Source organism: Amia ocellicauda, chromosome 4 (assembly GCF_036373705.1).
Source record: "Amia ocellicauda isolate fAmiCal2 chromosome 4, fAmiCal2.hap1, whole genome shotgun sequence".
Taxonomy (NCBI): Eukaryota; Metazoa; Chordata; class Actinopteri; order Amiiformes; family Amiidae; genus Amia; species Amia ocellicauda.
Genome location: NC_089853.1, coordinates 33,743,095 through 33,768,804, shown reverse-complemented (window position 1 = coordinate 33,768,804; position 25,710 = coordinate 33,743,095). Strand labels below are relative to the sequence as shown.

The 25,710-nt window shown below is 37.0% G+C and overlaps 1 protein-coding gene across 2 annotated transcripts in view; it reads left to right on the top strand.

Moving 5' to 3' along the window:
- agbl1 (AGBL carboxypeptidase 1) overlaps positions 1–25,710 on the top strand; it is a 250,858-nt gene that overhangs the window by 112,792 nt on the left and 112,356 nt on the right. For both annotated transcript variants that reach the window (XM_066701926.1, XM_066701925.1), the window contains one exon: positions 5,790–5,970. In XM_066701926.1, coding sequence (XP_066558023.1) covers positions 5,790–5,970 — 181 coding nt within the window. The remainder of the gene's footprint in view (positions 1–5,789; positions 5,971–25,710) is intronic.

Genomic DNA, 25,710 nt, shown 5'->3' with positions numbered 1-25,710 from the left:
TGCTTTCTTTGTCCATCTTTTATATATCTTGTATATATGTATATAGATATATTATTATATATTGTGTATTGTACATTCACACTGTAATGTGATTCCACATTATTCAAATATACATATATGTATATAGGTATATACATATAAAAATGCCCTGAAAATCTGCAAGCATCACACACACACACAAATCAAATGGAGAGAACGGAACATAGTTAAGAATTTCACTGGCAGACAATAATGGGCACACTAGAGGATATTGATTTACTCTGAATATATAGTCATTGCTATTGTATTTTTTTTAAGATTATCTGAGATTGCATACACCCATACATACATATCTGGAGTTTGAACTGCAGAAGATGAGACTGCATAGTGCCCAAAAGCAACAGGAAAATATATATTATTGCTGAAATTAAATACCCATTAACACCTCCACAGCTCCTGACAGTGTTGCATCACATACACCTACATGAATGTGGAGATTGCTCTGTCATTTTTTTTTATCCTTCTCACTAGTCTAAAATGTGGTCTGCTTTCCAATTATGTGGAGGATCTTTGAAAGACTGCAAACCTTATCCTTTTATGCTTTCAAAACCTGCTGTGTACACACCCACATCTCCTCACACACAGTCAGAGCCTGTAGCACACACCTAACACCCAGCAAATGTTAAGTAGAGAAGGACCGTCTTATAGAGGATGTGGCGTATGAGACTTAGAGAGGTGTAGCTGTGGGCTGATGGTGTGGATTAGTTCAGAGCAGTGTATAATTCTGATCTGGGTTACAGGCTTTTTGTGCTGACGATTATCCTGATTAGAATTTGTTTTTTGTTTTTTTGGTTTTTTTTGCTTAAATTAAAGTGAATAGCTATGTCCACTATAGGCAATTAACTATGTGTGCAAAAACATATCTCAGTTTCAGTTTACCTGTTTTTTATTATATTCAATGTCACTTTTGATTTCTGGAGCAAACTTTCAGGTGAATTATAAAAATGCAAGGGTGCCTGTCTGAAGAAGTGTTTAGAACCAGGCAGTATTTTGGAAGTATCAATGTTACTTATGCTTAAGACGGACAGATTTGTATAATGCTCTAGAACACAATTTAAATGAGATATTAATGCAATCTGGGATACTAAGTCATATGGTGCATGATGTAACCAGAGAGGTTCAAATGTGTATATAGTGCTTTGAATCGGCCAAATAATTTTATAAGCATCTTGTAATTGTGTTAATTTTTAACATTTTATTTAACTTAACTTCAGTTTTGAATAGATATTTCAGAATGCTTTGAAATGCAATTCTTAAACTCCCAGAATCTAACTTTTTGATTAAATTAGTCCTTTTAAGCTATTACACAATTCTCCTTGTTATTACACACATACAAACACACACACAACTAATTGAATGTAAGCATACTTTTAAAATAAAATCCTATTATAGTCCGATTGCACAAAGGAAAAATAAATGCATTTTTAATAATTGTTTGCCAATGTTTTGTGTATTTTGGATTGCTTGTCTGATAAATGGAATCAAGCCTTTGGACAGGCACTCAGTTCTTTTTGCAGGTAGAATAAATTCTGCTTTTCTTTTCAAAGCTGATGTTTAGAAAAGCAAGCAAGATGGATTTCATATCAGGAGCACATTAAGAATTTAATTTAATCTGGCAGTAGTTGGGCTTCACAACCATTCAAGCTAGCAAGAGTAGGAAAGAAGTAGGAAAAAAATAAAATTCTTCTGACGTCTGCATTGATCCTTTGGTAACGAGTTTCTGCCAGCTTTTTAAGGATACTTTCTCTCTTTCCTTTATTTAGTTGATGTATTTAATCTCATTCGAGAGGTGGGTGGAAGACGGAAGCAATGGGAAAAACAAATACCTGAATGCTGGACAAGCTCAGTAACAAGCTCAAATGGTGTTTTTTCAAACACATTTTTATTTATTCTTTAACAAATTATTAAAATGTTGTATTACATTGAAAAAATACTAAATGTAGGATGTGTGTTTATACACATACACACTTTTTGTGCAACATCCTTCCTTCAGCTGTATAAAAATAACAATTTAAATAAATAAAAAATCTTGTTAATCCATCATGTTCTATGCAAACAGGGAGCATATTATGTTGTTATTTCTAGTCTCTTAAATCTCAAAGGTTGAAAGATGGTTAGGATTGATCTGTGTATATATGTGTCTACAGGGTATTTGTTCTGTAACTTGACTACTACTGATAATAAACAGTAAATGACTGAGGTTTCTCTCTGTCAGTCAGGTTAAGGAGCCAAGAATAAGTGTTCAGGGGGTTCTGTGTAGACAAGAAGGCATCTTTTATGTCTTTAAAGTAGTGAACTGTACTTTTAAAGTGGGAGACAATAGTAAAGCACCAAGATAAAAGGGGAAGTTGAGTGACATTTATATAAACATTATTTTCTTACTACGGTTTTTGGAAACAATGTCAGTGTGCAAAGAATCATGCTGTTTTATATTTCAAGATGTATGACAAGCCAGATCTACCTGAAGGAAACAAAATGCCTCTGAGAATTCTAACTCCAGCTGGGGTCTTATTTATGAAGAGCATTTACTCCAGATTGCAACCTGTAATTTGTTGTGACTGAAAATAGATGTTTTGTTTGCTTGCTTTTTATTTATGATGCAGTTGAAAAACTTTTGTATTTGTATTTTACAAAAATTAGAAAGGTAACAGTTTCTAGTCCCTTAGATTTTAAAGCTTAAGAGATGATTAATATAGAGTTCTGTATGTTTGTGTCTACAGCAGGGTATCTGTTCTGTAACTACTGCTGTCAATATACAGCAAATTGTTCTGTTTTTTGTAAAAAAGTAAGGAATAAGTGTTCAAAACCTTCAGAGTAATCAGTAATAGAACTATTAGATTTTTTGCTCAAAGTTATTTCACTTGTACAGAAGTGATTTGTCCTTGAACTTTGAAAAAGCAGAGGTCAGGTGAATAAAATGTATAAACCACAAACGCATTAAGTAGGAGGTAAAATTCAGAAAATTGAGTGATTAAAAGTAAATGAACATGACTATTGAAACCATGACATTGTATGCAGACAATAAATTTATGCATAAAGAATCATGATGTATTCTCTTGTTGATGAATGTTTAGCTGGTGATATTGTATAAACCTTGTTCTGCAAGGAGTCAAACGGCACCATAGAATTGTCCCCCTGTAACTAAAATAACTGGAAATGTAACTTAAATTCAAATTGGGCAGACTTCAACCTATAATTTCTTTAAAAAAGGTTTTGAGTGTTAAATCTGGAAAGCAAAACATAATGAATGTTAATTTGAGATGATTATCTTATTGTTTTTTTATTACATTTAGCCTGATGAAGTGAAATTAGAGAGGTTTTATAAGATTTGCAGTTGTTTGTTCTTCTAGAGCATGACTGTAAAACCTTTCCGGATTGCTTCAAATTATACACTGATCAGCCATAACATTATGACCACCTGCCTAATATTGTGTAGGTCGAGGCATGGACTCCACTAGACCTCTGAAGGTGTGCTGTGGTATCAGGCACCAAGACGTTAGCAGCAGATCCTTTAAGCCCTGTAAGTTGTGAGGTGGGGCCTCCATGGATCAGACTTGTTTGTCCAGCACATCCCACAAATGCTCGATTGGATTGAACCATTCCTGAACCATTTTTGCTTTGTGGCAGGGGGCATTATCCTGCTGAAATAGGCCAATGCCATCAGGGAATACCGTGTCCATGAAAGGGTGTTCATGGTCTGCAACAATGCTTAGGTAGGTGGTACATGTCAAAGTAACATCCACATGAATGGCAGGACCCAAGGTTTCCCAGCAGAACATTGCCCAAAGCATCACACTGCCTACGCCGGCTTGCCTTCTTCCCATCCTGGTGCCATGTGTTCTCCAGGTAAGCAACACACATGTACCCGGCTATCCACGTGATGTAAAAGAAAACGTGATTCATCAGAACAAGCCACCTTCCTCCATTGCTCCGTGGTCCAGTTCTGATGCTCACGTGCCCATTGTAGGCGCATTCGGCAGTGGACAGGGGTCAGCATGGGCACCCTGACTGGTCTGCGGCTACGCAGCCCCATACGCAACAAACTGCGATGCACTGTGTGTTCTGTCACCTTTCTATCAGAACCAGCATTAACCTTTTCAGCAATTTGAGCTACAGTAGCTCATCTGTTGGATCGGACCACACGGGCCAGCCTTCGCTCCCCACGTGCATCAATGAGCCTTGGCCGCCCATGACCCTGTCCACTTTGGACTACTTTTGATAAGTACTGACCATTGCAGACTGGGAACTCCCCACAAGAGCTGCAGTTTTTGAGATCCTCTGACCCAGTTGTCTTGCCATCACAATTTGGCCCTTGTCAAAGTCGCTCAGATCCTTACGCTGCCCATTTTTCCTGCTTCTAACACATCAACTTTGAGGACAAAATGGTCACTTGCTGCCTAATATATACCACCCACTGACAGGTGCCATGATAACGAGATTATCAGTGTTATTCACTTCACCTGTCAGTGGTCATAATGTTATGGCTGATTGGTGTATATGTTTGGTGGAAAAAACATTTAGTATTAATTTCAGCAGCCACACCACCCTGGAGCCTGAACTCATCAGATCTTGAAAGATAAGCGGGGTGGGATTTGTCAGTTCTTGCATGTGAGAGCTTTAAATAGTCAGGTTGTTGTTGGAAGTGGTTTTGCTGGTCCAGTAGGAGTCATTCTTCCTTTAAGACCATACATTAAAAAAGGCCACACTACAGTTAAAGGGGTCACTGACTCCCAGATGAGATGTCATACCAATGTGCTAACTCCCTGTGGTCATTAAAGGTCTCATGGCACTTTTTGAAAGCGTAGGCATGCAAATCTGGTGTCCTGGCTACTTTCTTAATCTGTCTTACCTAAAAGTATTTTCCCCTGGTTTAATTGTCTAAATATTTCTTCACCTCTCCCCTTTCTCTGTTGTGAGGCTCCTCCCTTTGGGATGCCATAAAATGAGAGACGCTATATAAGAGAAATAAAGTATTTTATAATATCATTATGTTGTGATTTCTTATTTTATTTTTACTTACATGACAGTAAGAGTTGTTTATGTTGTATTAAAATTGGACTCATGGTTGCATTAGGGACCAACTACATTGTCACTTCACTTCAATGTGTGAGCCTTCCACTGAAGCCTGATTTTATTTGCTGGTGCTACAGAGCTCATTGTCAATAATGCCACAATTTAATCTGGTAAAATAATGTCTATGATTTCAAAATCAGTAGAAATGTTAGTTGGTCGCCTCTCAGGGATTTGTGTTTGTGATCTGTAGGGTGCAACACTAATTGCTAGAGTTGTACAGGTGCCTGGAGGTTTATCTCTTTGAATCTGTTGTCTAAAGGACATATGCTACACTGTTAGTGCTCAAGCTATTGGTGGCCTCCCTGGAACATCAGCATATACAACAAAAATTATGCTGACTGCATAAATTATGTTTTGAGAATGACTGTCCAAAAAATATTTAACAGGGAAAAAAAAAATGTTACAGGGCTCATAGTGTATGAGTGAGTTATGGTGAAGTAATCCCACTGAATGTAGTAGTGTGTACAAATCCCCCGCATCAGGGGACTGATTTTTTGGCACAGCGGGTTTGTCACTCTGCTGTAGAGGCTGTGTAGAGTGGGGTGCTCAGAGGTGTGCCTGTGGCAGCGGTTCAAATCCGAGTGGGGGCTCTGACCGCATGCACTACATTTGCATTGGTCAATCAGAAAGACACCTCCTATATTCCTTCTAAGATGTTCTGTCTATTGTGTGCACAGGTAACCGCCCCTGTATAGTGCTGACAGCGCGAGTTCACCCAGGGGAGAGCAATGCTAGTTGGGTGATGAAGGGGACCATGGAGTTCCTGTGCAGCAATGACCCCGTGGCTGAAAGCCTGAGAGAAACATACATCTTCAAGATTATCCCCATGCTCAATGCAGACGGGGTCATCAATGGCACGTGAGTCCCACATTCTCTTTCCCAATTAGTTTTCTTCAAAACTGCACAAATGCTGGTCATATTGAGGTTCTCATACAGTTTTGTCCTTCTGAACTTAGAGTTTACATGCAAAACAATTAATCAACCCCTAAGGCTAAGCCTTGCTTATCTTGATGCTGTCAGTTTCATGTCTATACATTTTTCTCCCTACTAGGGTTGCAAGTCATGGTTTATATAACATTTTGAAATTGAGAAATCAGATATGCGCTGTTGGATTGCTGATGTTTTTATTGTTGTTTTTTGCTGTTGTTTTTTATAATGCGAATAAAAAGACAATATTTAATTATTGTCACTAGAATTTTTTAAGGAAGTGGAATTAGATTGGTATATCTGGTATTTTAGATCCCCTGCTTTAGATTAATAAATATGTCTAAAAAAAATGTTGTATACTAAAAAGTAAACTTAAATATTTTGCTAGCATTATAGATTATTTTAATTTGGAGATTATAATTGGAGAAAATAGAATTACTTTAGCCTGTCAGAAAGTACAAACATTCATAATTTTAGAAGAATTTGTTCTCTACTGGAATATTGATTTTGAATTAGTTAAATTCAATAATTGCTCAAGATTATATTATATTTTTCCTCTTTTTCTAAAGCAGAATCTCTTTTCACAAAAACAAGTTGAAATTGTTTATTCACTTAAATAAATGACCACATATGGTGGGTATCTTTTCCTATACATTCACGGATCACATTAGCTTTTCTGCTTGCTAACAGGCACAAAATGGTCTATAAGAATAAGAAGGGACCACATTTTAAACAAAGGGATAGACCAAATCAAAATGTTGACCTACTTCCGAATTGTGAAGTACAAACCTGTAAACAATTGGATTTTTATTTAATGTCAGAGGCCACTTTTGCCACTTTTTACTACATACAAATAAAAATGCAGTACAAGTTTGAACTTTGTGACTTGCAGGTATGTTGAATTGATTGAGAACACAGAGAAAATGGTAAAGTAATGGAATGGATCTTGCAAAATATACCTCAGATTTATTTTAAATAAAACCCAGGATAAATAAAAGAACCATTCAGAATCCATTATATAAACCAGGGGAATAACTGAACACTTGACCAGGTGAACATATTTTACAACAATTAGAAATAATAACTCAAGATTTAACTATGAGAATCATATTAGGTTGGAATGGTATGTAAATTAACCATTTGAGAGTTCTGTTTAGTTTAGTGGAATTTCAAATGGAAACAGGAGAAGCTTTGTTAAAATAAATTTGAATACACAGATTAACCATTCTTGAGAATACAAAAATATCAACACCAAGCTACAATAACATCTTTCTGCTCACCACCTTGACTACATGTACTCTGAGGTTTAAATCTGATTATATCAGAAAACATTCAGAATTATTCCATTCTTTGTGAGATGGTTATCTAATTGTGATATAAAATATGCTGGAATAACTTCAAGATGATTGTGTCAAAATGTATGTATTCATGTATGTATTCATTGACTGTTTGATAGATTAATTGATTTATAAAGTGGGTAAGCAGAGTAATACTTTATAGTTATGGTTCAGAGGTAGTTAACTGGATTTTGTTTTAGCAAGAATTTCCTTCTTTCATGAAGTCATGAAAATGTAATTGAGATGCACTGTGCAGTGTGTAATGTAAGCTTTCATAATTCTGAATACAATATAACTACACTACTTCCAGCTAGTGTCAGAAAGAGAATCTTATTTTTGGTTTCATAAATATCTGTCAGTTAAAGGCACATTTTACCTGAGGAGGTAATGTATTTAATGTATTGATGGTTTATTAAAAAACACAACATGCACAATGTTGTTCCATAACCATATTGAATCTTACTTGATTTTCCCTTCCTGGATTGCTTTTTCCATCTGCCTAACGGCAATAAAGTCCCCCTTTGGTTTTCGTACCAGAAAAAGCAATGCTGTGCTATCGACAGTCTAATCTTGGTTAAAGATGATCAATAACCCACTTTACCTGCCTCTACCCATCACAGATCTGATTTCCTTGCAGCAACTGGGGGATCATATGAATTGTACATTGCAATTTCTTTTCATTATTGTGAGCCAAGTATCCAGGGAGCTTGAGTAAAACTAACTGATCAGATTCGCTTACTGTACTGTAGTGTTTGTTTGGACTGGAGGAACATGCACTTGTCAATAGAATCAAGTCACTGCAGACCAATTTTTCTCTACTCTAAGCATCCTATCAATAACAGACAGTATTGACAGATAGTGTATTTTGTCTCTGGGAGCAGCATCAGTTCACTCCTCAGCTGACTGTCATTTCCACTGTTGTGAGAATCACTAGCACACTAGATATCTATCTCCTCTCATCAAAAAGTACCAGTTCCTACTTTCAATTTGTTGATAGTGCTGTTTCTTTTTACGGTTTACTCATTTTCTTGCAAATTACAGTTGTCAACTGCTGAGGTAGTTCAGCTGTTTTTGTAGACTTTGCAGGTTTCAATAAGTAGGTAATACATAAACTCATGGGATAGTATTTTGTGATTGTTTGTTTGTTTGATTAGTTGTATACACTTTAAGAAAACTCAGGACTACTTGTCTCCTACAGAATATATTGTGCATCTTCTGTCTGTTGTAAAATGAAAATACCCATATTATCTTTGTGATAAAAAACACATATGGTTATTTTTTAAGCACTTTGTAAGCTTTATGTTAATATATTTAAATTCAAAGAGCAATTTACACATACAACAGAGGCATAAAAAGCTTCCAGCCCACATTTAAGAACACAGGTGGCCTACAAATTGGTGTAAACACCCTGGTTCATTTATATGTAAATGTACCTTAAGTGTTCCTAACCTTATAAATTCAAATTAAGAGATGATTTTTGAAAAGGTCACATTTGTTTATAGCAATTTCAGAAAATTCATAGACATTAAATGAAGATATGAATTTTAAATTGCCCACCTCAATACAGGATTTTAGCTTTTTTTTTTTAATAACAAATTTGGATTCTTGATTTTGATTACTTATTTTCTAAATCATTACATACTTGTTTTCTTAAAGGTGTAATGAAAGTACATGTGATTGGTGGGAAGACAGTTGAGATGGAATAGCAAAAGAGAGAGGTAATAGCTATATTTCTGTCATTCATGGAGAACATCCAAAGTGTTTTATTTTGCATATTGCAAATCCCATTCATAAAGTATAATAGGTACTGTCATTTTGTTTCTTGCAACACTGAATTGATAAAATGTCATGATATTTCAGTAAAAATATTATTCACTTTTTTATTTATACTAGGGAGATGCTGCTGCACATACAATACTTTTTAAGAGACCTTAAATAGGTGAAACATTCTGACTGTTGTAATGAAGTGTTCAATTCCTCCATGTGTAAGTAAGCTGTGTTGCAGATTATTAAACTGATTAAATTGAACCAAAATAGGGAATGGGTTAACCTCCTTAGTCATTAATTCTCTTTTTTTATGTTAATGTACTCTAGCTGTTTAATATTTGTGGGATGAGAATTCATTTCAGTTGGGATTCTGTGTCTGAGGAAGCTAATGACAGTAAAAAGATTACTTTAAATTCATGGCTTTGCTTGATAACTATGCCAAAGACTGGCTAAATATTAATGGTATATCTACAAACTGTGGTCAGATCTGCAGCATCAATGCTTGATGAGGTAAAACAACGGTCTAAACCCCCATCACACAGACACTGCTTCGTTCTGTGGGAGCTGAGATTTTGGGATTTCCTGTTTCCAAACCTTTCCAGCTGTCTACTCACACACAGTGAGCATTAATGGCAAGCCGGCACCTGCTGCTGATCAGAGTAGCATCTGTGTGTCGGGACTGAAACTGTCCTTAAGGCCCTTAACCCACGTCAGGCCGTCTGCTGGGGACTGTGTTCAGAGCCAAAGAAACTGAGCCTGAAAAATCTGTGAAGAAGCCTTCTTGACAGCAGAATTTAGTGAAGTGTATATACAGTATATACAGTAATAAGCAATGTAATGTCAGATCAAAAGCATGAAAAAGAATACATTACATTAATTGTGACTGTACATGATATGTATCATGAGGGTATACATCAGTTTTAATTAAAGTGTTGGCATTTTAGTTAACCACCACTAGAGAGGAGAAAATAAGAGTCTCTAACAGAAGATAATTGTGAAACCATTGTAAAACCTCTGTTTTCTTAATGTTGTTTTGATGGCCTTATGGACATTTTCCTAGAAACTCTAATCAAACTCTATTTAATATTCTCTAATCCTCCATTACAATACATTAATTTTAATAATAGTTCAAAAGCTTCAATATTGAAATCCTTGTTCAAGAAACCCCCAAAACAATTAAAGTTTCAGGGTTGCAAGGTAGATATATAACAGACTATTTTCAGTCTACAGTTTAATTTAAAGGATGTGGCCTACTGCGAATGATTGCTCTTCACTGGTGTTTTCTGAGGCTGCTGCAATGACAGGCTGCTGGGATTATGAACCACAGCTTGGTTGATTTGTAAGGTGTAGGAAAACATCATCTTCTGACAGACTGTCTCCATGACTGTTTGGGGATGCTGCCAGGGTTTTCATGATTGTAATTATATAGGCAAAACAGCTTCACTGTCTGAAAATAAATTCTGCTATTACATATCTATGGGTGAAGTCTTTCACTTAACCACCTGGGAAGAACTGAAAAAAGATTTACAAAATTGTCCATAGTAACTGGGGGAAAGAAATCACTTAATCAGGCCCATGTTAGAGCTTACAGTAGCCTTTATTGAAAACCAGTAAACATGGAAGAGATTGTTATAATTTCGTAGAATGGCTTTCATTCTCTACATGAACAGTATAATATAGCAATGAGAAAAGTTAGGTCATGAGTGTTTGCTCTAGAAGATCTACTTTTCCTATTGCATCAGACTTACATGCTAGCTGTTTTGTGCATTGCACTGCTGGAAAGAGCAGTGGTGGGAGGAAGGGGTGATTAATGCAGTTCTATGTAATAAGTTTAGTAATTAGTAATAAGTAATGCATACAAAGAAAGGGGTCATTTCATTTGAGTATTTAGCCTTAAATCTTTATAAAAGACAGTACGATCCATATTCACTTGTGTTGGTTGTAGATTGAAAAAAGCATATGTATTCCATTCTGTGAGACTGGTATGAGATCCATATATATATTTTTGCTGTTGTCAAAGTTACAATATTTTCATGGTGAATGTTATGATTAAGCTCTATAAAGATGATGACCACCACATTAGGATTTATATTTGGCCATAATAAATTGATTATCCTACAGTATTTGTTCCCCCATTCATTCTAGTACTGTACAGCTTGCAGGGGCTTTCCAGAGCAAACCTTTTTTCCTGTGTCCTGCTTCAGGGGAAGAAAATGATCCAGCTGTGACAAGTTTGCCTGCAGATAAGGTTTCACTGAACCTTATTTCTGTGTCAGTGGTAAAAACAGGCTTCAGGAAAAGAAGAAAAAGAAAAGGTCTAGCTATTATTTCCTCACTGGGCACAGTGGCTCTCCATCACTCAACCAAGAAAACCCTTGGCCTAGCACAGAAGAAATCTAAAAAGCCTGACCCTATCCACTCCTTACTGCTGAGCTAGAAGGAGCATTTGTTCTCAAGGTATTTGTTGCCCAGTTCATCTCTCTAATTTGCACTTTTAGTTGGACTCTCTCCAGTTGGCCCCTGGCAGAACAGTCAGGATAAATTATTTGTTTCCATACTGAGAAAACTCATTGCTTTCCTGCAGGATTTCATTCCGTTGTAAGATTCTCTGTAGTGTATTTCTTTGTAGCTGAATAATTTTTTAAGATTTCACAGAAATAGGGTGTTATTTTATTAATTTATCTGAGTTTGTTCTTCACAGTTATTTTGCTCTTTCTATGGAGGGAATTGATGTCAAAGAGTAGTGAAAGTACTGTTTTGCTTTCAAATTCCTTGTTAAAGTGCACACAAACATAGCTTTTTCTCATATTGCTAGGATACACAGATTTATACTGTGGTACTGTGAGGGTATGGCTACAGTAGGGCACTCTTGGTATAGGCAGGGTCTAGGGAAACAGATGCACAGAAGGCAGGGACATGGTGCAAGTGAATGTGAATATATTATGTACAATGCTCAGTGGATAAACAAAACAATCAAAATCCAGAAAAACCCCTAGCTCCCCTAGAGCCTTCTCTATAACAAAACATTAACAGACACACACAGAACACACAAAGCCAAATCGTAATCTGTAATCAAGTCCAAGCTTAAAACAAAAGATCAGTTACCAATTTCTTCTTTTCTGCCAGGCTTCTCTCCTCCTCTCCTCCTACACATCCCCCCCTAATAAACAAGGCAACAAGGCCGTCTTCCTTCATGCAGGAGTCAGGCCAATCAGGGGAGTCCTGTGGGTCAAGTGCTTCTCTAAGCTGATTCATCCCCCAAGGCTTGTGGTGGATGTAGTGCCATTCCTGACAGCCATGTTATGATCAACCCAGCATTGCACCACAATACATAGAGGCTTTTCATATATTTCTGCAAAGCAATAAAATAATCCGTTGTCTGGAGTAAAACATTGTTTCATCAATCAGTGGCATTTAGCCCCCTTGGCATTTTTCCTATTTTGTAGCATTACAACCTGTAATTTAAATTGATTTTTATTTGGATTTCATGTAATGGACATACACAAAATAGTCCAAATTGGTGAAAAAATTACTTGTTTTAAAACATTCTAAAAAAAAATAAACGGAAAAGTGCTGCATACATATGTATTCACCCCCTTTGCTATGAAGCCCCCAAATAAGATCTGGTGCAACCAATTACCTTCAGTCACATAATTAGTTAAATAAAGTCCACCTGTGTGCAATCTAAGTGTTACATGATCTCAGTATATATACACCTGTTCTGAAAGGCCCCAGAGTCTGCAACACCACTCAGCACGGGCCCCACCAAGCAAGCAGCACCATGAAGACCCAGGAGCTCTCCAAACAGGTCAGGGACAAAGTTGTGGAGAAGTACAGATCAGGGTTGGGTTATTAAAAAAAATCCTAAACTTTGAATTTCAAATGATCAAATGATACAAACCCCCACAAAATCTATTTTAATTCCAGGTTGGCAACAAAATAGGAAAAATGCCAAGGGGGGTGAATACTTTCGCAAGGCACTGTACATGAATAAGGTAGCATATAAAATAAACTGGCAACGAGTGTTGGATGCCGTGTCATAAAGAAAATAGAAAAAATGAAGAGAAAGAAAGAAATGTAAAAAGATCAGAGAACTAGCCATGAGCAAAAACATCAATAGAAATTACCCCGCAAAAGAGACCGCATATGTGAGTAAGAAAAATGAACACGTTTGATGTCGAATCTTTGCTTTGCATTACGGCACCACTGCTAATGAATGCCCAACGTTTTTGTTTCCATAAGCTTAACCAACAAAACAACAAAACAATATCTCAATATATAGCAGTGCTGGGGAGGCTAGTTGAGCACTGTCAGTTCAGAGAAAGCCTTGGAGATGCTTTAAGAGACATACTACTCCATTTGTTTTTTAATTTTTTCTATTGTGCTTGTTGCTCTATGTGGCTGTGCCTCTGTACTCTTTGGAAACTTTGAACTTTTTTCTTCCCTCCATTTTATTTATAGGTGGACCAGTTATTTATTTATTTATTTATTTATTTATTTATTTATTTATTTATGTGAGTGTATGTGTTCTTGGACAGTTTGGATCTTTCACTATGGTTTATTTTGAACATTGAATTACATTGGATGATTTTTTGTTTGTTTGTTTTTAATTACATTTCTAATTGACTGGAGACCTTATGAATTACTTTAATTCAACTTTGTAAAGCTTTTTTTTTACTTTATTTATTTATTTATTACTTTAGAATATTCTGGATTTAATAAAAAATGTATGGAAACAAAAGTATTTGTCTGTTCTGTACAGCAGACCTGCTACCTGGGAAACAGAACCTGTTTTAAAACTGAGTTCTCCAATCTCATTAAACTTGGACTATTGATTGGAGATTAATAGTTGTGTATCAGATGTCAGGAGTAATGGTTTCAGTAATAGGTGTGTGTGTCTTATTTGTGTGTGTCTTATTTGATTGCCTGCAAAAACTTAGTCTTAAGTGACACTAGCTTAAGCTCAGCTGAGTTCAGTGGTTCGAATGGGGCTTGGGAAAGTGCATCCAGCACCACATCAAGGCACCATGCAGGCAGTGAATGGGGTGCGGGGAGGCCGTAGCCACCAAGCTCCCTTCAGAAACTGCGCAGCCAGGAAATGAGACGCAGGGGGCTCGCCATCAATCCGAACATGACATGCAGAGATGGCCACCAGATACACTTTGAGTGTGGACAGGGACTTACCTGTGCCAAAAGCATGCAGCCACGCTTGGGCTAGCGCTTCGATCCCTAGGGATCATGAGGGGTCTTGGATGGAGAATCATAGTGGGCAGTGGGTGAACTCTTCGTCCACCTGCCTCGGACACCACGTCCATTGCAGACTGCTCCTCAATTTGTTTGCTAGCAACAACTCAGAAGCCTGTGGGCCCGTGGGTGTTGCTCCATCACTCTTCCCTGTCGCTCATGTGCTTGCGCTGGGGTGCGCACGGCCATAACGGCGTGCACCATGGCACGTCAGTCTGGGGGGAGCTCTGGTACGCGGATGGACAGGATTGAAATTAGCTATAAATATAATTAATAAGACACCCAATAGAGACAGAGATGTAGCGAACCGGTGGTGAACAACACTATTAGTGAAGCCAGCCAGCCAAATACTTCGTTTTTAAGGTCTAATGCAACACACAGACACAGAAAGCTCACGTTCTCAGGTCCAGCGAAATGGCAAAAGAGGACAAACCTGTCCAGACATCACATTTTATGGAACAGGAAGTGGAAGGGATCTGTTCTGAGGGGACAATGGTAGCTTTGATAGAGTGACGTTTTCGATTGGGTTCCTATGGAAGTGCGCAGAAACCCCTCCCTCTTGGGCAGTGCTTCTGACTTGGAAGATTACCTGTTCATAAATTATTTGAAAGAGGGACACTTTTTAGCTACCTGTTCAATTCTGTGACTATTCTATGCATTGTGTATTGTATTGTATTGTGTTATAACATTATTAATGCTTTATAAAGTATATATCAATCATATATTAAATAATTATAAATCATTAATAACACATTAACAAGCAGCAGCACTATAGCATCCTAGGAAGGACTAATATATCTGTCACGGACAACACTGCTGGCTCATAAACACCCAATAAGCCACAAGGATTGCTGTTGTCTTGCAAGCTGAAGAAAAGCTGGCTGAGTTAAGCAAACCCAGCCCTGACTGCACTCGACCAACAGCAGGCAGCCTTCTTGTGAGTCCTCGTTAGAGACCAGATTCCAAACAGTTTGTTCTATAGGAATTAACCTGTGCTCCAAATAAGGTCATTTACCGTATTGTGCTTCACTGTTCTCCAGCTCAAATGAGAAGTCTTGTGTTTTCCTCGAGAAATCCCCTTTTAGTTTAGAATAGTTTTACCAGGAACCTCTCCTTTAGAAAGGCCATCTCTGAGTCTGTGTGTGTGTCTAAGTTGACAAGTACAATAGAAGGCTTATTTGAAGAATAGAGAGTGAAAGTAAGGCATTCTGAAAGAAGAGTTTCCTGCCATGACTTCATTTTCACAAGCTCCCTGTGGATCCTTCTGTGCAGTTCCATAAGCGCAGTTATCCCTTTACTGTTATACCAATCTGTAACTCTTCATGCAACAAAAATACTTTGATACAATTTTTTTTGTACGTTTTTGTCCCAGTGGTTCAAAGTACTGAAAACAAACTGACTTGCTTTTAACTGTCATTAGTACAGTGACAATTGCTTTAATAATGTTGCATCCTACAGATCTTTTAGATCCCTTTTATAATGATTTTACTCTGATACAAAACACAACTTTAATTCACCTGCCGATTGCAAATGTAAACAAATACTCTTTGTTAGACAGAGGCTTTTTCCTGTTACCCACTGAACACACTTATGTATATAATTTGAGATTTCCCAGTGAGCTGAAAATTTGATCTAATGCTGCCCTAACTCTGTTGCACTTTTGATTTTTAACAATAGCCATCTCTCTTGTAATCATAATCTATTGGCATGTTCTTGTTGTTAACAAAAAAGCACAGGAGAGAGAGGGGAATAAAATGAGTTTCAAGTTGTACGTGATAAAGCATTTTTTCGTGTTTGTTTTAAATAAATAATAATAATAATAATGCAGTAATACAAAAAACTGGAAAGAAACACCGGGGTAAGCTGTATTAAAACAATTTGATTCATTGGGGTGGTTCAGCATGCGACATTGACATATTGTGAGGCCCCCGTTTGTGGGATTGAGAGAGGCGCGTGATGAATGGTGTGGTCTGTCAGGTAACATCTGTTATTCATCATTCCATTTGGCTTACAATGCACTGTGAGGGACAGAGTGACCAAGCCCAAAACCTGGCTTGCTTAATCACTGGCACAGGTGATAGCTCTCTTAAAGGATATGTGTCACAGAAGAATAGCTTCTCTGATAATACACAGCAGGGTTTAAGCAAGTGCTGAGGCCTTGTGTTTTTACAATTGAATGAAAATTATTAGATGGCAAAACCTTTTTTTTTCTGTTTTCTCATATTTCTTATCAATACAATCTTGATCTTTCTTTTTTGGCATTTCTATCAAGCTAACTTATTTACATCACCACACATGATCCCATCTCACTGGCTTAAGCTAAATAGCAGTAATGTATTTCTGAAAGAGTTCTGGATTAAACCCATGATGCAATTGTGACATAGAACTCTGTAGATTATTTCCTTTGTATTGTTTTGTTTTGTGTAATGTAAGAAACTTGTTTTTCAGAGAAGCATTGCCTTTATTGCTTGTTTATCTTTTGTCTGACACAGAGAAAGATGTTATCAAAATAATTATTTTGTTGTACATGCTTGGGGCACCACAATAATAAACCTATTGATTTATATTATATAATTCAGTGTGTCCTATTATAAATAGCAGCATTCTGATAATTTGTTTTAATATTTTGTTCCCCAAAACATGTATGAGTTTGTAGTTTTCTGACAGTACCAAAGGTCAACTTGCATGGGTTTTGTCTTTGTGTGTGGGTGCAGAAGATACAGACAAAAGATTAACCCACCTTGAATGAAGGACAGAAATCCTCTCAACTTGATCGAATGCTTGTGATAAAAGGTGAGAAATCTCATTCTGTGTTACCTCATACATTCTAAGGAATACCACTGTCAACACCTTACAGTGATTGAAACCATGGATTGTGGGCCTGCGAGTGGTGTACTCTAAGCACGTCAAGAAGACCTTACATATCATCACCACGAAGGCAGTTGAAATATTTTTTTCATAGCATGAATCTTGGAAACATGATAGATCATATACCAAACATGTTGTTATCATCCTAAATAAATGCATGACCAGTAATGGCAAACACTGGGGTCAGACCAAAGGAGGTAACAGAAAGACAGATGACTGGGTGTCAACACACTTGTTTGTCTTAGTAGGAGTAAAACCAAAATAGACCATGTTCGTCTGTTTTTTTAAACGAAATGGTACAGAAATTATTTTAGATATTTATCTAGACCTAGGTTTGGAAAGGTTTTAAATTTGAACAGAATCAAGAATAACCACAAGATAGAAAGCAAGACAAGAGGCAGTAACTGCAGCTCAGCAAGAAATGTGAGATGAGCAGATAAATACGTACTGCCACAATAGTGGGGAGCTCTCAAACTGAATCATTGGCTGGGTTTTGCTGTCACTGAGATTCCAAGGGTGGACGGACCTGGCAGAGTCATTTCCAGATGACCCTGAGGACAAATGGCACAACTTTCTGAATTGAAAGCTCGATATATTGGGAAACAGCTTACCCTGGGGATATTATAGTTTAATCCTTATTGAGTTGGTGACTTTTTTTATTATTAATCTATTGGCCTTCACCAATTGCAGTTAGCAAGATACCCAGATGGGAGTACTAAAGCTGTATCTTTAATTTCAGTATAGGACCTGTGCATTTATTTTATTTATTTACAGTGTATCACAGCTGAACATTTATTAGCTAACCAGTTTGAGACGTTTGTCAACAGTTTACAGTGGCAATGGTACACAGCTTTATTTATAATAATTACAGCTCAAAGTAAGAAAAGTATTCACTGTTATATTTTTATTCTATTATTAATTCAAGAAAACTGCAATTCCTTTATTGATGTTGAAATTAACTAGATTGTTGTCTAAGAGCAGAAGACAGGCACATTATTTATTTACATGAGGAAGGCCTCAGGTGAGGAATGCTTTTTTTTCCTTCATTTTCTCTTGACTGAAGTAAAATTATTGCCACAGATTTGAAAAATTGAATTATACAGTGTCTCATTTCTCACGTAAAAACAACCAAGCAATGCTGTTTTGATAAAAAAATGATGGAATGCTGTGTATTGCAGAAAGATTTCCAGGAGATCACTGGAAAGAGTGATGCATAGCCTGACCCTATGAAATAAGCTTGAAAGCTTTGACCACAAGTTTAGTGGAACTTGTTGCAACAGAGAAAAGTTGTATATGAATAGCTCTGAAATGCCAGCCAAAGTGGGGGTCGAAAAGAACTTGAAAGTCTAGATATTTCTATGTAAGAGTTCAAAAACAATGTCATTAGATGAGCTCTTACCATGCTTCAATGCAGCTGTGCTTTAATCCTGCTCTCATTACAATGCAGGTTGCAGTTGGGAAAAAAGAAAGCTTCCATGAAAAGAATGCTGTGGCTGTTTCCAGTCTAAATTATTTATAACTTATGTATACAGTATATATGTTTTGAGTGTTTAGTCTGTTTTTTGTTTTTTTTTGTACAATTTTTTTCCTTTCAAAATGCAATTCTCATTCCCAGGAGGGCTGAATACCAAGTGGTCAGCCTGTCTTCCATCTGTCAGCCTTTCTCTTTCTACTAACCATAGCGGCTGACATCAAAACCCTAGTGAGCCAGGCCAGATTGCATTGCGCTGGTCTGTGTGTGACACATGGTCTTGTATGGTCCCTAATCTGCAGGGGCTACTGGGGCATATTGAAGAGAACCAGTGAACTCTAGCCAACCTCTCAATGCCATATAGCTGTTAATAAACTCCCCCAGCTCTAGCCCCATTCATACAATGAGAGCCACATCCACAGGATTGAGCAACTGATTAAAAACAGCCAACAACTACTGTTGGTAATCATATAATTTCCCCTGCTCTCCAAGCAAATCATTTCTTCACCAGATGAGTCATTGAGGAGGAAAATAAATGTTGAAGACTCAGTACCTTGTGTGTAATCAATAAACAGGAAAGTGGTTCAGTTGATCGAGCCCAGTGGTGAAGAAATTGATCAGCTGACAATTTTATTTGTTATTATTATTAACTTTACAGTAATCTTGTTTTTATGGGAATGATTTGTATATCACTGTAGTGCTGTATTGAGACATCTATGGTTTAGCACTGTAATGTCTCCTAATCCTATACTATTTTAGGCTCAGACAGCCAATCATTTTGTAAATAGTATATGGTCTACTGAACTGGGCCTGCTAAATTCCTTCTGTGGTAAAGTTAATGGAGACTAATTTCTTCATTTGTAAAGCATCAGCATGTCAGCAATTGCATTGCCGCTTTTTGGGATTTATTGACATGCTAATTTGTGGAATTGTTTCTTAAGTATGGTTTATAAATGGATAAGTGGAATAGTGTTCCTAATTGTTTCTAGAAGATGATTTTGACATTTCAATGTAACTGTCATTTGTAAAGCTGTAGAAATTGACAGACAATGGAAAGTACCAGACAAAACAACTGTTGTTTTTTCTTACAATGCACCATACTTTGTTTATTTTTCCCCATTATATTTGTGACAGTAAGGGTCATTGGTTCCTGCATTATGGATGGAACTTAATGTCACAATATGCCCATCAAAGGACATAATTATTATAATACATTAATATATATATATATATATATATATATATATATATATATATATATAATCTATTAATGTATTATAATATATATTATATATATATATAGATAGAGAGAGAGAGAGAGAGATATAAAGAGCTGTGTTTTGCTAAAATATCAATCCTATAGACATTAAGTTGAACAAAAGTGCTTATTGTTTTACAGTGCTGTTGATGATATTTTGCAATACTTGATTTGAAACAATGGGGATTATCATGGTAAGAATGACATTGTGATGCATAATTGATTGCTGTAGCACATCTGTGTAACTCAGTCTCAGGTTTCTTTCTGAATCGGCATCTGATTTACAGGCACGGTTTGTTTTTCTGACCCTTGCATGTCAGACAACCATGGCTACTGCTCCAGCTCACGCTGTTTTAATTTTCGATAGGCTTCAGCACAATAGAAAAAAACTATTTAAATCAGCCCAGGCAGTTTACAGGAAGGAAACAGGCCAATTAAAGGACTGAGGTCACTGCTAGGCCTGTAAATACTGGCTTAGATAGGTCAAAAATGTAAATGTATTCTGTTCCTTACACAGTGAGACAGAAATGAGAGAGGAATGGAAATGTACAGCTCATTATACTGTTACATACTTACAAGTCTTAGAGACTCTTTGTTGAGTCAGGCTTGATGTGCGTTGTGAACGTGGTCATTTCAGCAGGTCATGCCGTACAGGAGGCTGCAGGGAGGAGAAAAATTGAGGAAACATCTGCACAATCTATTTTGTGATGAGTTGAGATGAGATGAGTCCTGTTTTGGTCTTAGGGCTCTTTGGTGCTAAATATACTAAATATGCTGTGAATAAATATAACAGAATACTTCAGTTTAAATTAAGCGCAAATTAGTAGCAGAAAAAGTACATGCCTTATCATCACCTTGATATGCATATAGAAATAACATAAGGTGATGTTTCATTTTCTTTCTTTCTTTCTCTTAATGATCTAAAGATTAAACTAATTTCTTTTTGCCTGGAAAAATATGTAAAAAATAAAAAAACTTAAATGTTAAATATCTTACTTAACATTGCAAGAAGCACAGCTGACATTAGGTTTAACCCCAGAGGCTAGAGACATCATAATTAGACACATGAAAGAACCAGGTCAGCAAGGCCATTTTTGTTAATTTTTTTTTTTTCTTTTAAATTTATGAGAAATACTGGTGCATGGGTTTAAATTACGACAGGGTCAAACCTGAAAGAGCCCATGGCATTTTTTTTTTAAAGTACATAGGAATGACAGGGAGAAATTGTACATAGGGTGTCTTCCAATTATAGAGTGAATTGTGACTAAATTATTTTAAAGCGGTAAGGCTTATTGTTGCTATTTTGATAATTTGTCTCCTCTCATTTATATTATTTTATGTTCTTATGTTCTCATGTTATGCTCTGTCACTGAGAAATGTACTGTTATGCCCCAGATTGTACAGTTTCCATAGTAGCGGTGTTCTAGTATAGTCTGATCAGCAGAATGGCTTTTCAGTCCCATAACAGATAAACTTTATTTATATAATGGATTATTGAGATCAGATGAGTTTAATCATATTTCTGAATGTCTTGGAAAACAATGCTGTTTCTGTATCTTAACTGATATCAAGAAAAAAAAAGTGTAATTTGTGTTAATACACATTCAGATGTATAGTAATGTATATGCTTAGCTTTACAACATAAGTAGTGTGACATCAGTGTATGGGGTATATTACATGGAGAAAGGTACTTTAGGACCACACATTTCCCGCATCTTCCCTTTTTCTCGCAACATGATGGTAAACCGGTACGGCTCCGATCCAGTATCCAGTTACAATGTAGAAATGCAGGAAAAACCAGGCCTTGGAGAAGCTATTTGGGAAATCTTCCCCAGTTGTCCCAGGGCCCATTCAACATGCTGCTTGACTTCTTCAGGCCCAGATCCAACTCCTCGCTTCAGCCCTTATCAGAGAGAGGTTAAAGATAAGAGCCTGACTTTCTCTCTTCACAGCTCTGCAGTGCCAATGTACTCATCCATCCAGAAAAATGCTGTGGTCCCCTCCTGTCAGCCAGGTCATAGCTATAAGAATCCCAATTCAATTTATTGCTGTCTTTCAGGGCCTACTCAAGGTGATCCTTAAGGAATCCTAGAGCCCTTGCCATTGTTGCATGAGAAAGTCAGAAGACATTCATATTCTTTAACTTTACTTCTATGTTTTTCCTTCTTTTGTACTATTTCTTTACCAAGACAAGAAAAATACCTTTGTATTTTGAACAAATCTAACAGTCTTCTGGGGCAATAAATATTCCCTAAAGTGACCAGGTTATAGGATGATTATACACTTTTTTGTTGTTATTATTATTGACTGGTTCATGAGCACATTAATTAAGAGTGGCAAATATGTCTTAGGCACCTGATAATTGTGATGCTGTTTAATTTAAAATAACAACACTCCTCTTTTATAAGCCAGGTGGAAAACCAGAAAATAGGTCTCCAGTAGGATAATGCTTTAATGTTGAATTGTTGAAGTTTTATTTTTGGCTCATCGCTGCAATTCATGTACTGCCAAAGGATGAATGTTAGCAGCTAGCATGCATACAAGTATCCTGTGAAATGTGTGCTGTCAAGCCATCCACTGCTTTTCACACTGTCAGTGCACAGCAAAACAGCAGTGGACAGGACTAATACTTATAACACTGTGGGCTCACAGGTGCCCAGCAAGCCACAGAGGTTGAAGAAAACCTGGCCAAATCAAGCCCATCCAACCGCAGCAATGCTAAGCCAATTACTGACCTGTGGGAAATCCCATTCTATGTGTATGATATAGTCCAGATTTGAACTAGCACTGTCTGAGCAGAGGCTTTTATTGGCTGAGCTACTTGGGCGTTTGTGCCCCCGTACATGACTTTTATGAATGACCAGATGAAATATTGTCATGGTAAACACCACTACTGGCACAATATAGGCAACTGCATGTTATTACTACGGGTATTTGCGTCTCGCAAAACACAGCTCTTAGGAGACTTACTGAAGAAGTTAGATAATGGCCCTTCAAAGTGGTAAATTGCTGTTATCTGGTCCATTGCTCACAGACAATCACTGTCAGCCCTTGCCTGAGAGTTGACAAAAAAAAACAAAAAAAAACCATGCGGATTGTTTAATTTGGGGCAGCTGAATTGAGCACAAAATAAGTTTGGGTGAGAACAGGAGTATTAAAACTGTAAATGTTTTACTTTTTTCATGAATATTGAAAATATCATTGACTTTTTTTTAATTCATACCCTTTCAAATGTTCTTTTTGGGAAAACAGATATTTTTACAACGTAAGAGCTGATATTTCTAATAGACATCTTAAAGAAGTATCCTATCTGTTTATTAAATTTCTGCATTTAGTTGCATGATAAAAAAACAACAACAACAACAACAGAAACATTAAAATTGATAATTGACATTTGTGGAATCTGTTCATGTATTCTTGATTTGTATTTTTATTTTTTATAAATTTATTTTACTGATTATGCATTTTGTTGCCAAACAGATTAGTTCTTGAAGTGTCATTTGTTTATTTATTTAAACATGTCTGTTTCCCCTAATTGAGTTACACCAGGCCACAGATTTAGTTTGATGATTCAGTTAACCCTTACAGTCACAGTGGTTACTGGGCGAAACCACATATTCTGTTCTCTCTCCTTAATTAGCAATGTTGTTTAAAGAGGGAACAAATGGATTTTATACTAATTTGTACTGTATTCAAGGGGAGAGTGAAAGTAGCACACAGGAAGTGATGGAATCCCTCTAGTTCCTGGGAATTTTAACAAGTGGACTTTTTCATGTGATGATTTGATGACCAACTTTTTGAGCATATGACTTATCAAGCCAATCTGTATGCCATGCAAGCTGGAACACCTTTCCAGCATGTGCCTACTGAAGAAATTGCAGTTTTTATGACCATTTACATCCTCATGGGCATTACAAAAATCACCATCATAAAGTGATCACTGATGCTCCCACAGAGCTGAGAGACCCCTACATTTCCTCTCTGATGAGTCTCAACCGATTCAGCTGGTTGCTTGGCATTCTACACTTCAATAATAATGCTGTTATGCCACAGTGTGAACGCCTGGACTATAATAAGCTGTCAAATATTCGACCTCTCATAACGAAACTGGGAGAAAATTACCAAAAGCACTACAGTCCAACAATGCAGCCAGCTTTGGATGAAACAATGGTTAAATTCAAAGGGAGATCTTCCCTCAAGCAGTATCTACCAATGAAGCAGGTGAAAAGAGAGTACAAAACCTGGACTAGGGCAGACATGGCTTGGTATGTCTGTGACTTCCAGATCTACACTTGGAAGACTGAAGGCAGGGTAGAGCAAGACTTAGGAGGCAAAGTTGTGATGGCCCTGTGCTCTCCACTGGAAGGGAAGCACTATTAGATCTCCTCTGACAACTTCTTTACCTCTATGGCTCTACTGCATGCTATGATGGAGAAAAGTCTCTATGGCTGTGGCACAGTCAAGTCCAGCAGAAAGCATCTGCGAGCTCTGAACATGGAGAATCAGACTTTGCTGTGACCTCTGATGGAATTTCCTGTATGAGACGGAAAGACAAGCAGGTTGCAACTGTCCTATCAACCATCCACAGTCCTGCATCCAAGAAAAGAGAAGGATGGAACTGAAATACAGATGCCCTGTCCAAAAGCTGTGGTTGACTATAACAAACATATGGGCTGTGGGGAAAAAGCAGACATGCTTTGTATACCATTGACTGGAAAAGCAGAACATGGTGGCACAAGCTGCTCTTGCACTTTATTGATGTCACCATTGCCAATGCACAAATCCTGTTCCACCAGCAATTTCCACATTATAAAATGTTGTGACAGGCTTGGTCAAGGCCAATGTCCAAAAGATTTAGGAGAGAAGACTGTCTGATGAGAGGTGAGCAAGCCAGTCTCAGGCCCTGTGGTGTAAACCTTATATACCTATTGAAAAATGCAAGTCTGGGGCTGCTTACCTGCCATGGCAAAGATGCTGTGCTGTATGCAGCACAAGAAGAAGTAACATCTTGACAGCACTTAGCTTTCACCGTCCAGGATGTGGGACCTCACTTACTGTACTTGTGTAAATTGTAAATTGGAATTTGTAAAATGTATTATTTTGAATTACTATGTTTTAGTTAAATTGCATTTGTAATCATTGATGCCTTGTACTTAACTGTATTTTTGCACTTTGTTTGCACTTATAAGTCACCCTGGATAAGGGCGTCTGGCAAGAAATAAAAATAATAAGAAGAAGAAGTAGCCCCATCAGATAAAATGGATGTGTGTTGAGTGCAATGTGGTGTTGTGCATAAACCAGAGCAAGAACTGTTTCTCTATCACAAAAAAATTAAAAAGCTAAACAATTGATGGAAGTAACTGATTAAATGATCAGCAAAGATTATGGTGCTGCAATCACCCCTTAATTCACAGTGGTTACAGGGAGAAACCACCAGAACTGACCTTTGACCTTGAACCTAACCAATATGACACTAAACTTACCTTAGTTTGAGGATTTGTTTCACATTTATGTGAAGAAAGTTCAACTTTTGAAAACATGTGTGTGTGTGTGTGTGTGTGTGTGTGTGTGTGTGTATGTGTGTGTGTGCCTGAAATTAATTAATACAATTTATTCTGCATCATATTTCATTTTGCACAATGATTGTTTTGACTGTATTTGTGAAATAATTTGCCGGACTCTATAATCCAATAATAGAAAATTACAATAAATAAACATTATACTGT